The 15,557-nt window shown below is 43.2% G+C and overlaps 1 protein-coding gene across 3 annotated transcripts in view; it reads right to left on the bottom strand.

Moving 5' to 3' along the window:
- Positions 1-3,034: 3,034 nt before the first annotated feature.
- The window catches only part of PROM1 (prominin 1), a 103,437-nt gene continuing 90,914 nt past the window's right edge, over positions 3,035-15,557 (bottom strand). For all 3 annotated transcript variants that reach the window (XM_058546775.1, XM_058546776.1, XM_058546777.1), the window contains exons 17-25: positions 14,912-14,983; positions 13,520-13,612; positions 11,686-11,739; positions 10,441-10,521; positions 10,252-10,320; positions 7,838-7,930; positions 4,378-4,493; positions 3,867-3,890; positions 3,035-3,449 (exon numbers count right to left, since the gene is read on the bottom strand). In XM_058546775.1, coding sequence (XP_058402758.1) covers positions 3,395-3,449; positions 3,867-3,890; positions 4,378-4,493; positions 7,838-7,930; positions 10,252-10,320; positions 10,441-10,521; positions 11,686-11,739; positions 13,520-13,612; positions 14,912-14,983 — 657 coding nt within the window. In that variant the 3' untranslated portion in view covers positions 3,035-3,394. The remainder of the gene's footprint in view (positions 3,450-3,866; positions 3,891-4,377; positions 4,494-7,837; positions 7,931-10,251; positions 10,321-10,440; positions 10,522-11,685; positions 11,740-13,519; positions 13,613-14,911; positions 14,984-15,557) is intronic.

The raw sequence follows: 15,557 nt of genomic DNA on the forward strand, positions 1-15,557 counted from the left end.
CTGGAAAAGATTTCTGGATAGACTGTGTTATCAGCATTGTGCACTACCCACATAGCCAGACAGCGTGAGCACTAATGCAGCTGGACCTCAGTGGGAGTGTAACGATGGCTGCCCACTTCTGTGTCTGCACTTCTGTGATTAGAAGCAGCAATCAGCGATCAGAACACAGATCTCCAATATCTGAAGGACAGGGTCCTTATTGTCCGTCCTGGCACTCAAAGTCTATGTATAAGCTACTCCAGGAACATATGCACAGGTGCCTGACATCAGACTAGGGTGAATGATGGGTAAGGGCTGCAGAGCTAAGTGTTGAAATTGACTAAATTAACTACAATTTACCATCCAAGACTTCCCCTGGAATTTGCAAGCCTTCAATAGACTTCAGAGTTCCAAAATAGTTGAATCAGACAGATTCTGCCAGTGCAATTATTGTCTAGGTGCAAAGACAGATTCTGATGCTTCTTCCTCTGCCATCCTCCCTTTCTTTTCCTTTTTCAACTGAATGGAGATGCGTCCTCATGACATCTCATGGGTAGGTTGACTGGCCTTGCTTGAACCCCAGTGACAAAAAGTTCACTGCCTCACAGAGAAACTTGATCTGCAATTTATTGGAAGCTGACTGGGCAGGTGACATTGGCTCTCCTTTATTGAGTCCTACTCAGTGCCAGGCATCATGCTGACCATCACACCCACCCAATGAGGTGGGTGCAATCCCCTCCCCATTTAACTGAGAGGGAAATTAGGCTTAGGGAGCTTGTGTTGCTTCTCAAGGGAGAACCACATTTGAACCAAGGTCTTCTGAGTCCGATGTCCCTCCATACTGCCTTTAAAGGGCTGTAAGGAATCAAAGGAACTTAAGACATGGGCTTTGTGCACAAGTGTTTGAGATCTCGTTGGGAGAGAGAGTAATGAAATAAATGTTCATTTAGAAGAAGACAGGGAAGTGGTGGGAGTCAGGCATCTGACCTAGGGGATGATAGCAGTAGCTCAGGAAAGAATTGAGGGCATGCAGGAGCCCCTACATGGGGAAGACAGGAGTGGAGAGGGGCATTTCAGACTGACGGTGGGCTTCGGGTCTAGTGATTAGCTCTGTAAAACTCCCCCATGGACATATTCTCAGGACTGGCTCCACCTTCTCCCTTTTCTTGGATGGCAGTTTCAGAGGCACAGATGGCTTTGCCAACAATCTATAGTTTGCAATCAGGCTTAGCCACATTTCTTAGGGAAATTATTTTCTAAGACCTTTGCTTTTAGGGTGATTTGAAATATTGTTTGGCTAATTTTACTGTGCTTCGAACTCATCTGGAAAGCTTGTTAAAATACACATTTGTGTGCCTCACCCTCACAGACACTGGTTCAGTATGTCTGGGGTGGGGTCTAAGAATTAGCATTTCAGGAGCTCCCCAGTGATCCAGATGCTTCTGGTCCTCAGGCCACACTTTGAGTAGCACTGGTTTACATTGCATTTCATCATTAGAAAATATTACACAGCTATACAGTGGCATTAGTTTGAAATGTTGTTAGGAAATGGTCTGTGTTGAAACTCACCCTAGCCCATGATGTGTATGTACGGAGAGCCAAGAGCTGGAGAATCGGGGGATCTGGATCCTCTTCTGGCCCAAACACGTACGAGTTGTGTGATGTTGGATGACTCACCTCTCAAGCTTCAGGCCACTTAGTTTATAATTAGGAATAAAACTGCTGACCTCATAGGGATGTGGTGAGGATTAGAAGAGGGAACAAGCAAAAGGCACAGAGCCCTTATAAGAAACAAGTTTGATAAGTATGTCATAGTAGATGCTTGATGTATATGTACTTTTTAGAAACTCAACTGCAGCAAATCTCCCCTGACCCCACTGCCCTACAGCCATCTGTGTTGTCTCATACCCTCGTGAAACGTGTCGTCTTGGTTTCCACCACTGGTGCTGAGGTGGGACCAATCTGTTAGCTCACCTCTCCCCTATGCGGTGTCTTGCACAGTGCTCGAGACATAGTAGATCATAAATATTTGTTAGGTGTGAATGCCTTTAGAGGCTGTTAGTAGTTCTCAACCCAGGTTGCACAGGAGAATTACCTGGCATATATCCCAGAAATTCTGATTTAATTAATCTAGGGCAGTATTTGTCAACCTTGTCTGTACATTTGAATCACCTGAGTAAATTTAAAAATCCACATGCTCAAGCCACATCCCTAACCAACTACATCAGAATCCCTGGGGTGGAACCCAAGCATCAGTATTTTTAAAAAGTTTCCCTAAGTGAATCTGCTGTGTAGCAGGGGCTGGGCATCACTGAGTTAGACTGAGAGACAATTTATGTACACAGGCAATGGATGGTTAACATGTTCTCAGGTAAAGACAAACACAAAATTAAGGGGGGAGGGTGAGTCACTATTTTGCATATATCTAATAAAATTTTTTATTTTCTGTCCTTTCCGACTTTGTTAATTTAATTCAATTTCTGTGTGTATAGTGTTGCTCTCTTTCCAGTTCACTTTTCTAACTTGTTGGCTACTTGCTATTGCTGTTGGATGACTGTGTTGGGTTGAATAGTGTCCCCCCAAAATTCATGTCCACCTAGAACCTGTGAATGTTTGGAAATAGATTTTTTGCAGATGTGATGAAATTAAGATGAGGTCATTCTTGATTAGGATGGGCCCTGATCCAATGACTGGTGTCATAAGAAGAAGGACATTTGGACACAGACACACAAAGGAAAACTCCATGTGAAGACAGAGGCAGAGATTGGAGTGATAAATCTACAAGCCAGGGAATGCCATGGATTGCCAGCGATCATCAGCATCTAGGAGAGAGGCATGGAACAGTTTCCCTCAGGCCCTCGAGGAGGAACCAACTCTGCTGACATGTTGATTTCAGACTTCCAGCCTCCACAACTGCGAGAGAATAACTTTCTGTTGCTTTAAGCCACCTAGTTTGTGAAATTTGTTATAGCAGCCCTAACAAAATAGTACAGTACCTTAACTGATATCTATAGTATCTAGGTATATTTTTCAATAAGAAGATTAGAATCATATATCTGAAGTCATTCTTTTATTGTTCACACACATATCTGCCATCTGCTGAACGTTGTCTAACTACAAGTCTAAGTTCTTATGCAATAAAATGTGACAAAATTTATGTCTTGTTCCAAAGGGTAAACTGGAAATTAATGAATGTGTTACATATTTAAACTTTCTTAGAAGGTTCAGATGATTAAAGCAAAACTTGTAAAGATAAAAAATGGGTGTGCCTACTCTTCTCTCTTGGGCCCATGAGTCCGCGTTCCATATGATGTCAAGGAACTCTGTAAACTCCTGAAGGGAAAGTTTCTTTTCCAATATTTGGAGGTGCTGCGGATCAAGAACTCGTGCTGTTGGATCTGTTTAAAAACTTTTTTCATACAGTCGGGGTGAACTGATGTCTACGAAAACCAACATTACCATTTTCCATACTGAAACAAAAATAAATATATCAAAATCACCATGTCATCTCTAAGACGAAGTATTTACATCATGGATTACAAAGACAATGTAATGAGAAGTATCTGACAATTTGTTAAATCTACAAAGAAAGTTAAAGGTATATCTACATTTTGCTCCCTTTCAAAACCAAATACTGAAACAACCATTTTATTTATTAATAAATTTAACACATAAAATTTTCATTAATTCAACAAGTATTTCTTCAGCACCCTCCACGTGTCAGCCCTCATTTCAAGTGGCATCAGCATTTATTTTTATCTGGGCATATCTGTTGTTGCTATGTAATTTTAAGATGTTATAAATTTAGTTTAAAAAGTTTGTCATATAATAATAAAGGCCTCCCCAGTCCCATCTTATGAATAAGGTTTAAAAAAGAAAAGGCTTACTTTTTCACAGGTACAGTTTCAACACTATAAAATACAAAAAAAAGGAGATATACAATTATTTTTCTTTACTACTACAGCTCAACCGCTGCATCCCCCACATTTTTACTCTAATATGGATGCTGACTGCAAATTCAGGAGAAACACATATGGAGAAGGAGGTGAGTGAAGTAAAAATGAAGCATACAATTTCACCAGACAGAGCGAAGGGCAGATTACAGAGTCAAAATGAAAACTAGTCAAAACAGTTATAAAGTAAAGTGCCAAGTCCCCGACACAGAGGAGCTGCAAACGAGAAAGAAGAAGGCTGGTTAAGTTAGCTGAGAAGACTAAGCAAGAGGAAAAAATAGTTAAGACGAGCATAAGAAATTCAGTACAAAGAAAACACCTGAATAGGATGACCCACTACTCAAAAAAAAAAATCAAGCTCATCAGAGCTCATCTTCAGCAGCTCTTTGAAAGCAGCACCCCTGGGAAAATGATCCCCAGCCTCTGTGGAAACTCGCCTACTTACTCATCATACACATCCTCCGAGTCCATCCGACGATAGTACTTGGCCAACTTGACAGCAAATATGATCGCCGGAAGTAAAAATATGGTAGCTTCTCCTATGCCAAACCAAAACAAATTCTAGGGAAAAAAAGAAAATCAGGAGGATTAAATGCTTGAAGATGGGAAATGGAAAACAACAGTTGCTTGTGGGAAATAAATTTATTTTGCAATTTTTTTAATGAGTTCTAATTTTGTTTATTGAAACCATTTGTGGGCCGGCCCCGTGGCTTGGTGGTTGAGTGCGCGCGCTCCGCTGCTGGCGGCCCGGGTTCGGATCCCGGGGACGCACCGGTGCACTGCTTCTCCGGCCATGCTGGGGCCACGTCCCACATACAGCAACTAGAAGGATGTGCAACTATGACATACAACTATCTACTGGGGCTTTGGGGGGAAAAATAAATAAATAAATAAAATCTTTAAAAAAAAAACCATTTGTGAATTTAATATGAGCCAGCCACTGTGTGAGGTGTGACCTATTATTATAACTCATTAAATCTTTCTAAAAACCTTGTATAGATCCTATTATTATTATTATATTTATTTTACAAATGAGGAACAAAGGCAGCAGGTAGTGAAGCAAGGTCTGCATCTACGACACTCCAAAACAACCGCGAACCCCCCAACTAGATGGCCTTCCTTTGCTGCCAACCATAAGGGCATGGACGGCCAGCAGGCCCGAGCCCAAATCCCTTTGATGAGTTGTTTTGATGTTAGGGTGACTAATGAAACTTTCTGGCTTTGTTCTGCATTGAACAGTGGAACAGCAGCCTCCTTATCCCAGAACCTTATTGAGTGAAGGAGACGGAAGCAATGCTTAGTGCATACTGGGCTCTCAGCAATCGTTCCATGTTTAATTTAACCAATCTTCGAGGTAGATCATAGGCAGAACCCAATCCTGTTTTGTCTAAAAAGCAATGTTAAGGTACTTTTTTTAAATAGTTGCCAATATTCATGTCAGATTTCACATAGAAACCTGGATTTATGTCTTTTCTTGGAGAGTCTGGAGTTCGATGTCATAATGCTGAGCCCTAGTTCTCACAAGGCAACATCAACTGCAGCTCAGTGGGGGTTCTTCCTTCACGAGGGGCATCTGTCCTCAGTTTGCCACAAGCCACATCACTAGCTTTTGCAGGGGTAACATCCAACATTATTTAACCTTATCCACCCATGAGAACAGACAAAGCTGTGCACAATCAGCATGACCTTGTGGGTACCAGACGCTGGCCAGCATCTTACACTTGGCCTGGTTTGTAAATCTACAACCTGCCAGGTTGCTGTAGAAGTTCAAATCTGTGGCCTCTGCCTTAGGATAATGCTGTAAGTAACACTAGAGCAGCCCTCCCCACCCTACAGTGACAAAAGGTAGCTTGAATATAACAACAACCGCCCAGACCTCACGGTTCAGCCACTGCATTTCTGCTTTGCTCCTGGCCCGGTTTAGTGTTGAATGGGAGTGGCACCTCTTCACCCAGAATTTCCAGTAAATTTGTGATCCTTTCCCCTCACATTCTTTTATTGGTAGATTTCTATGCTTTCAACCTTGTTTTGAGACGCTTTAGAGCATTATGACAACTGTATCCTTTTACTGGAAGCTGCCTTAATCCTTCGGGGAACAATCAAGATAGAAAAGAACATGTTAGTCAGCCTGGAGTCTATTTTCCTGGCGAAGTCAATGCTCAGAGCTCTTCCTTACTATTTAAACCACCTACTATAATGCTCTAGCCTATAATCTTCCTGACAAGCCTCCAGGCCATCCCTCCATAGGTCCCTGATTATTTGTGGAGAGGCATCTGGTAATTGGGTGGTTTTATTGGCTGGGGGTAGGCAGTGAAGACTGGATGCAAGGGGATCAATTGAGAATCAACCAGGCTAACCTAGGACTTCCCTAACGAGGGATTCAACCAAAGCTATCAGCAGGGGCTCCACGCAGTAGGACAAAAGGGGTAAGAAGTTAGAAGAGGAGGGAAGCAGCCAGGAAGCCAAGGCTTGGGGTCTGTACGGCTGGAAAAGTGGCAGGATTGTTTCCTTTCAGGTACAAAAGTCCATCCCGCAGACAGATGGACATGTGGACATGGGACAGGGAGATGGACGGATAGAGCAATACCTGTTCACTGTGAAAGCTATCTGATTATCCTTTATTCATTCAGTTGCCTGTGCCAGGCAATATGCCAGATGACAGGGAAGCAACAGTGAACAATGTTGGCTCTGTGCTCATGGAGTTTAGAGTCTAATGTATGTCATGGGGAACCACACAAATGTATAATTCAAACAGCAATAACATCTCTAAAGGAAAAGCATTGAGTTCCATGGGAGTGTAGAAAAGGGAGCCCAATCTAGTTGAGAAGATCAGAAAAGATTTCCTAGAAAAAAAGATATGTTTGCGCTAAGACCTGAAAATTGAACAACAGCCAATAACAGCGAACATTTATTGAGTTATGTTAATGTACTGGGAATGATGTTAAGGGCTTTACATGTTAATCACTCACTGAATCATCAAAACAACCCATTTACATGATGAAGCTCAGAAAAGTTCAATAGTTGTTCAAAGTCATAGAGTTCAGAAAATGTAGAAGTGGGATTTGAATTTGAACTCAGAGTCTGTGTTCTCAACCACTATATTAGAGGAGGTAACTGAGCGGGGGTGTGGGTGCGGAGGGGAAGAATGAGAGAGAAGGAGGAAGAGCATGTGTCCAGAATAGAGCTGAGGAATAAACTTGATTAATTGTAACTTACCACCCCAATGGTAACATCTCAAAGGGCTTTTTTTTTTTTTTGTGAGGAAGATCAGCCCTGAGCTAACATCTGATGCCAATCCTCCTCTTTTTTCTGAGGAAGACTGGCCCTGGGCTAACTTCCGTGCCCATCTTCCTCTACTTTATACGGGACGCCGCCACAGCATGGCTTGACAAGCAGTGCGTCGGTGCGTGCCCGGGATCCGAACTGGCGAACGGTGGGCCGCCGCAGCGGAGCACGCACACTTAACTGCTTGCGCCACTGGGCTGGCCCCTCAAAGGGCTTTTAAATCAAAAATTAAATTAAGTTTGCTGTAACTTTGGGGTTATATATATACATATATATAGCTTCACTAAGAATCCTTTTGAATATTAGCAATCTACACACCAAGGACTGTTCCTTTCCAATTATTCTGGACAAACAGGAGTTTTCTTCATGAGGGCTTCCTGACTTCTGTCAATATAATTTCTAGTAAGGAATGAAGATATGCACCTAGGTCCTTGACTTTTCCAGTCTATTAGGTATCAGAACACATTCATCTATATTTTATTTGGGGTCTTGGATTCTACAACCATAACAGAGCCAAGCAAAAAACTATTTTATATTACCACGTGTACTACAATCTGGAAAAAAAAATCAAAGATGATGAGTTTATTGTGTCTCCTTATTTTGAAAGATAAAATTCTTACCACGGGGTCGATAATGTAGCTACACAGAAAGACGTCAACAGCAGAATCTAAAGCGGTGGCCACAGGTTTGCAGGCTGCAATGTGCTCAGTGATCTATGGGGGTAAGAAACAGGCAAACTTTGGCTGAGCCACACCCACAAAAATCCACAAGAATTAGACATGCCTTCTACCTTCGGCCCATTTTCACAAAACACATCTCGATACCCTCTAAGATAGGAGCTGAGAGCTGATTTCTGTGGACGAGTTCTACGATGTATAAGAGTATCTACTTGAAAGCAAGACCCTGATTCTCTCTGAGCCTCGGTTTCCAGTTCCGTCGTTTGTTATTTGGAACAATAAGACCCATCCTACTGGACTTGTGAGAGAATGAAAAAGTACACGTGTACAGCACAGTCTGGGTCTGAATTTCTTGCCTGACAACTTTGTGATCAAGAATGTAGAAAGAAAATGGAAAGTTAGTTAATTCATAAGTGTACATTTTAGAACAAGTGTTGGCAAACTTTTTCTATGAAGGGCCAAGAGTAAATATCTTAGACTTTGCAGGCCAGACTGAGACATGTCTGTCACACCTGCTCAACTCTGCCATGGTAGGGCGAACACATCCATAGAAGATATATAAACAAATAGGAGTGGCTGTGTGCCAATAAAGTTTTATTTACAGAAACAGCAGTACCTGCTGATCCCATTTTAGAAGACAGAAAACACTGTACTAATTAACAAGGTGAGAATAAACAAGATGATCCAATCCCATTGACTTAAGAAAGCTATATTCATGCAGTTAAGAACACTTTGAAGTACAATACGTAAGCTGGATGCTAGCTTTTTTGGGCTGGAGTGTGTCTTATTTCTTTTCCTTTATTGGTTGGCTCACCTTCCCCTTTTCTTCCACCAATACCTTATAAGGCAACTCATGTTAATAACCTTATGTTTCTCTAAGCTCAAACAACCCTATATATTCTCTTTATAGGCTTTTTCACTGTAAGTTTCACAAAAAGTGGGGCAGGGCTCATGTTCTGTATGTTTTTCTGCATCTTGCTTTTCTTTCTTGTCTATACCCTACGAAAATCTCTCTGAGTCCTGTGGTGTAGCTCTAATACATTTTTTACTAACGGCCACCTAATATTCCCATGGCGTGGCTCCTGTATGCCTTTACGGTTCCTGTCCAGATTGGCTTTGGTTCCAGGGAGTTTGTTTTGTATTCTGGGTATAAATGTGACTGAACTGTGGTCCTTGGTCTAGTGCAGGTAACTCACAGTGGCAATGGTGGTGATGATGATAACATATTTCCTCTGCCACTACTCACCCATGTAGGTACTTCTTGTGCTAGCCCCGAGAAGACCCTGAGGTCTTCACATCTGCAGAGTGGGAGGAGGTGTCAGCACAGACATTAGGAAGCTGGGCCTTGAAGGAGAACCAGGCACATGGCCCAGATGGTGGGGACTGGAGGTGCGAACTGGGGAGGAGGATACAACACAGAGGGGATCACACAGAGAAATGTAAGTTTCAGGGACTCAAGTAGTTGAGTGTGGCTGGAATATGGGGTGGGGCAGAAAAGAGGGATGAGATGGCCAGGCAGTTTAGGCTCCCACGGTGAAGGGCCAGGAATAGGAGTGGAGAAGTTCATGGCTGCTCAGGGGTAGCCTAAATTTTCCTGAGTCTAGTGAGGAAGCCCATCTTGGCTAGCTGTACCTACCCAAGTAACTCGGCTGCAGGCATCCCCTCCAATGGAATAATCCTCAGAGGGCAGCCAGCCCAGAGCCCAAAATGACAAAAGGCGTTTTCCAAGATACTATAATTCTCCATACGCTGGTTGTTGGGAGCAATGTGCTGCTTTAAAACCACTGAAAACTTCACTCGGCTCCTCCACTTTCTCTTCTGATACTTTCATGGAGACTCAACTGTCATGGATTGAATTGTGTCCCCAAAAGTTCATATGTTAAAGTCCTAACCCCAGTACCTCAGAATGTGACCACATTTGGAGATAGGGTCTTTGAAGAGGCAATTCAGTTAAAATGAGGTCGTTAAGGTGTGACCTAATCCAATATGACTGTTGTTTTCATAAAAGAAGAGGAAATTTGGACACAGACACCTACAGAAGGAAGACCATGTGAGGACACAGGGAGAAGGCGGCCATCTACAAGCCAAGGAGAGAGGCCTCAGAAGAAACCAACCCTGCTGACACCTTGATCTCAGACTTCCAGCCTCCAGAACTGTGATACAATAAATTTTTGTTGTCTAAGCCACCCCTAGTCGACTAATACACCAAAAATGTAGCAGGCTCGGTGCTGCCCAGGGCATGCCCTTATCTCCTACCAAATCACCAGGAATTTATTTTTATTTCCTCCTGATTTTATCCTAGAAAACGACTATCCTAACACATGGCCCCTTATGTTCACAAAAGACAAATTACTTACAGAGATCTTGACCCACTGCAGATAACGTTCAAAGTATCCTATTATTGTATTTGCATACTTCTTACTTTCCTGGAAAGAAATCAAAGAGTAGTAAAGACATTAAAATGACCATATGTTACTCTATTTAATCATGTAGTTATGGTCACACACACACTTATTGGCCTACTTATTTAAAAAAAGAAAACTTACTTCAACAATAACAGAGGAAGTATAGTTTGTGAGGAAGTCCTCAGCAGAATCCAAAGAGGAGAGGATCTTGTTCACTTTCACCTGGAAACAGAGCAACAATCATATGGTGTCAAGTGATAAAGGATTTCATTGGACAGTTTGCATATCAACACAAGTACTGTTAACACAACCCCACACCACAACTTGCTAGTTAAGAAGATGACAGGCCATCCCAGTCCTGTGAGGGCAGGGGGAAGGAGGCAAGCACATATCAAGCACTTCCTTTGTGCCAGACACTGGGCTAGGTCTTTTGTCTGAATCTCCTCATTGGATACTCACAAGGCCAAAAGGAAGTATTGTTAGGCCCCTTCACAGGTAAGGTAGCTGACTACCTTGGAGGTAGTCACCAAGCTGGATAGCATAAGACCTGGGATTTGCACCTAGTTTTGTTCACTCCCAAGTCCACACTCTTTGCACTGTCACACAAATGAGGACAAGGTCACTGCCAACCCACATGGCAGCTTAGTGCAAATTAGAAAAGGTGCACTTTCTGCCCAGAGACCTCAGAGCACACAGCCTGGCCAGGGGGTCAAGGGCTGATTTCTGCCCCCACTCACTGCCCACGGCTGGCCCTTGTGGAGGCAACGCATGACAGCACACTGGCACCCTGAATGTCAAGGTGCGGAGGAATAGCAAACAGTCAACAGTCTGTCACAGTCAACAGTCTGTTTCCAGGTTCCCTTGGCAGGGGACACACACTCGTGAAATGGCAACTGTGATCAGAGGTAGAGAAATGGTCCCGGAGCAGAGTAAACCTAATAGTCTTCAGAGGAACTAAGTCAGGAGCTTGGTACGCCAACAAAGTAACAGGCTCAGTGCCGCCAAGGGACTGCGAATGGACTCTAACTTAAGGAGCTCACGGTTCACTGGGGAAGACAGTCAAGTGTGGCAAGAATTCCTGTGACGAAAGTGAGCAAAGGGAGCTCTGAGAAAAGTGAAGGGAAGAATGTAGTTTTCTGTTGTGGGGTTGACAACCAACACCTCTCTTGGGCAGTCTATTCCACTCAATAAAGAAATGTTTTCTGAGTTGCCTGTTGGCGTTGCAGGTAGAAGATGAATACAACACAGCCTTGGAACTTGGTTTCTGTTGTGGGAATGTTTGCGGCCCAAGGAAGTCCCCTGTGGTCGACTGTATTAGCTGTTCATGATTAATGTGTGTGCTTTTATAACAAGACCCCGTGACAGAGAAAGAAAACAAATCCTTACCTCCAATTCGCTGCTTTTGTGCTGAAGTTCCTTGATGCTTTGGTATGCCATGTTCTGGTGAACAAACATACATAATATTTTCCAACTTGTTACATGAAGCAGCAAGATCACGTGCCTTATGACCCCCCTCCCTCTCCCAAGTCAGCCATCAAATCCGATTTTACTCTGTAATACTTTCATTCTAGAAAAAACAGATGCAAGTAACAGTGTGCACCTCACATAGCTCTGGTATGAGAAACCTGAAGAGAAAAATCAGGATTCATGTTCTAGAGCTTCAAAGAACAGCACATCACATACAAGGTATCCAAGAAACCCCTTTGACTCAGGTTTGCTCAAAGTGGCAGGCATTACTTAAAATAGAGCCCGCCCAACAAGAGTGGCTTCCTCTGCATGGTCTAGATCAGAGATTTGCAAACTTTATTGGTTAAGGGCCAGATAGTAAGTATTTTAGGCTTTGTGGGCCATACTCTTACCCAATTACTCAACTTTGCCCTTGTAGCCAAAAGCAGCCACAGATCATCTGTAAATAAGTGGGCGTGGCTGTGTTCCAGTAAAACTTTGTTTATAAAAACAGGCAATAGTCCAGATTTGGCCCATAGGCTATAGTTTTTGGGGTCGTAGTTTGTTATCCCCCAGTTTAGACTGTAGGTCACGTGTACAGAACGACTTGCTTATTTGTACACAGGTTGCCTCAGCTATGAAAAGGCCTAGGAACCCTGTCTACTTGAAAAAAAGCATTTAAAGAACATGCAAAAACCAGCTTAAAATATTAACAAATTTGAGCTAGACATAAACAAGTACAGCAGAGAATTGTCATGAGTACAGCACACAAATTAAGAAAATTCAATAGGAAGTAGGAGGACTTTATGAATACTGTAATGAATTAGAAAGTCAGGAGACCAAAAAAAAAGAAAAAAGGGGGGGGAGGGATGGTTAAAACTAGTTCTGGAAGGTTCTGAAGTTGGAGTCAAGTGAACTAAGATGCTTCTCCAAACTGGAGCAAGCTGACTGTGTGACCCACTTTCCATACAGTCTTCCCCTTGACAACTGCAAACATGACCCCCACACAAGCATAATAATAATTCCTCCTCTTTACAGAGTCCCTCGGGGACGTCAGATCCTTCTCCAGGAACCAGGTAACAGCCAGTAGGATTTGTTCCCACCATTTTTAATGAGGAAACTGAAAGCTACAAGACTTGGGAGAGGCAGAAGCAGGATTTGAAACCGGGTCTGCCTGACTCCAGAGCCCACGTTCTTTCTCTGCTACAAACTGCCCTGGGGGCATCAGGAAAGCCAGAAGGTGGGAAGAAGTAAAAGAAAGGAAAGTCAGACAACAGGGTGGAAGAGAGGAGAAAGGAAACACGCTCATCCGAACAGAGAACGGAGCTAAATGGAGGCAGACAGAAAAGGACTTACCCTGGCCTTCACATATTTCTTGGCAGGGTTTGGAGAAAAAGCGTTTGAGAATAAGTAAGAGTGAGTTCAGAGCAACAGCATCAGCACTTCAGCTAAGTGTGTGGCTTAGGGGGCCTGTTAAAGGTGACAAATCTCAAGTGAAGTGTGTCAGACAGCCACAGATTTAATCTAACTATTTACACTCAAATGGAAAAAGGCAAGGAAATAGGCAGAAAAGGAGTGATGCAATTGAAAGTTTGTCTTCTTTAAAGCCCAGCTACTATCATTTATTTTTAAAGTAGCTCAGTTTCTTAGCCCGAGGCCAATCAGATTTGGCCTTCGTGGAATGCAAATGTATCATTAGGCCCAAGGAAAGCCAGTTAGGGAAAATGGATGTTGCTCAGGTCACAGTGAGATACCAGAGGTTGTTGGTTGTTACCATTGATTGTTCCAAAGGAACGACTAGGCCACGGTGAATCGTTTGAATAGTTTCTGCATTACTTTTCAGGGACTCTTTCAAATTTCCTTGGGGCTACAAGGAGAATAAAATAAACAAAGATCAACACCATCTTCCAGACTCTGGAGCACGCTCTCTACCCACAGCAGCTCTCGGCAGGGCAGCCGTGACATCAGCATGAAGCCTTCCTCGTACCATGACGGCTGTGGGCATGGAGGCCGGCCGGGAGGGGCAGCACCATGACACCAAAAATCACAGAGCCGTGGACACTCAGCAATAACCCACTCATTAGCCCTTCCCGAGTGCCAGAGGCTACATTCTCTCTTTCTCTGGCCTCACCATGATAGAGCCACTGTTAAGTTGCTTTACAGTGGATGTACTCCATTTTACAGATGAGAAAAGCAAAGCTCAACTGAGAAATTTTTATTTAACCCACACTTAAATAATGTTTAGTATATTGATGTATAACAATCCTATTGACCCCATTTCACAGATGAGGAAACTAAGGCACAGAGGGGTGAAATATCTTTCCCAAGCTCCCACACTTAGGAATTAGCTGAGTGAGGATTTAAATCTCAATCTTCCTTGAGAGCCCAGGTCCCTCATCACGAGGCTCTGCTGCTTCTTTTCTTTTTTTTTTTTGGTGAGGAAGATCAGCCCTGAGCTAACATCCATGCCAATCCTCCTCTTTTTGCTGAGGAAGACTGGCCCTGGGCTAACATCTGTGCCCATGTTCCTCCACTTTATGTGGGACGCCGCCACAGCATGGCCTGACAAGCAGTGTGTCGGTGCGCACCCGGGATCTGAACCCAGGCTGCCAGCAGCGGAGCGCACGTACTTCACCGCTACACCACGGGGCCGGCCCCTCTGCTGCTTCTTGAAGGGGGCCAGTTACAGCTATTTAGTCACCAACCAGCAGAGGAGCTGATGAAGGGGAAGCTTACCTGGTGTCTTTGCCTTCCCTTAGTATTGGCGATGCAAAGCACCAAATGGAATCTCCCTCCCACGTCCTCAATTACCATTCCCTACACTGCAGGAAAAATGTGTGCATGTGTGTTTGGCAGTGGTGACATGTGTGGTTGACGGGGTGAAAGCAGATCCAGTGCTAAAGCAGTGAGAGCACCAGCACCAGGACCAGACGCTGGGAACAGCTGCGGGCACCCTGAAGCCGCCTGCAAACATTCACGGGCTCCCAGACTTTTGGGCCACACGGCAATCAATGGCTGCAGATAGGAACTTCTAACACGCACAAGAGAGGCATTTTTAAACAAGGGATGACTTGTGATGTAAGGAACCTCTTCCACACTTCCCTAAGAACAGTATTGACATTTGACATCTAGGATTACCACATTTAACTGCACTGTTTGAACTCACCAAATTGTTGGCTTTTTCTTCCAGATCATCTGCAAATACTAAAAGATTGACTTTTGTGGGAGTTTTACCAAACTACAAAAGAAGTGAAAAAAACTGTTTTAGATATGGGATTTTTCAACCTTAACAACATCTAATAGGCAACAGAGTGAACATGTTCCATAACCATAAAGTAAGGCTGGAAACTCTTCCATAGACGACAAAATCTACATTCTCTTTTCTACATATAAAACCATATTATTTTTATTTAACTATATTATTCAACCATAAAGAAAAATGAAGTACTGATACATGCTTTAGCATCGATGAATCTCAAAAACTTTAGGCTACATGAAAGGGGCCAGTGAAGGCCATCAGACACAAAAGGTCCCCTACTGTATGATTCCATTTATATGAAATATCCAGAATAGCTAAATTCATGGAAACAGAACATAGACTGGTGGTTGCCAGGGGCTGGCAGGGGGGAATGGGGAGCAACTGCTTAACGGGGACGGGGCTCTCTTTTGAGGTGATGAAGATTTGGAACTAGATAGAGGTGGGAGTTGTGCAACACTGTGATTATACTAAATGCTAGTGAATTGCTCACTTTAATCCAGTTAATTTTTTGTTACGTGAATCTCATCTCAATTAAAAAACAAAAAAAGAAACA

The sequence above is a fragment of the Diceros bicornis genome, chromosome 8 (assembly GCF_020826845.1).
Source record: "Diceros bicornis minor isolate mBicDic1 chromosome 8, mDicBic1.mat.cur, whole genome shotgun sequence".
NCBI lineage: Eukaryota > Metazoa > Chordata > Mammalia > Perissodactyla > Rhinocerotidae > Diceros > Diceros bicornis.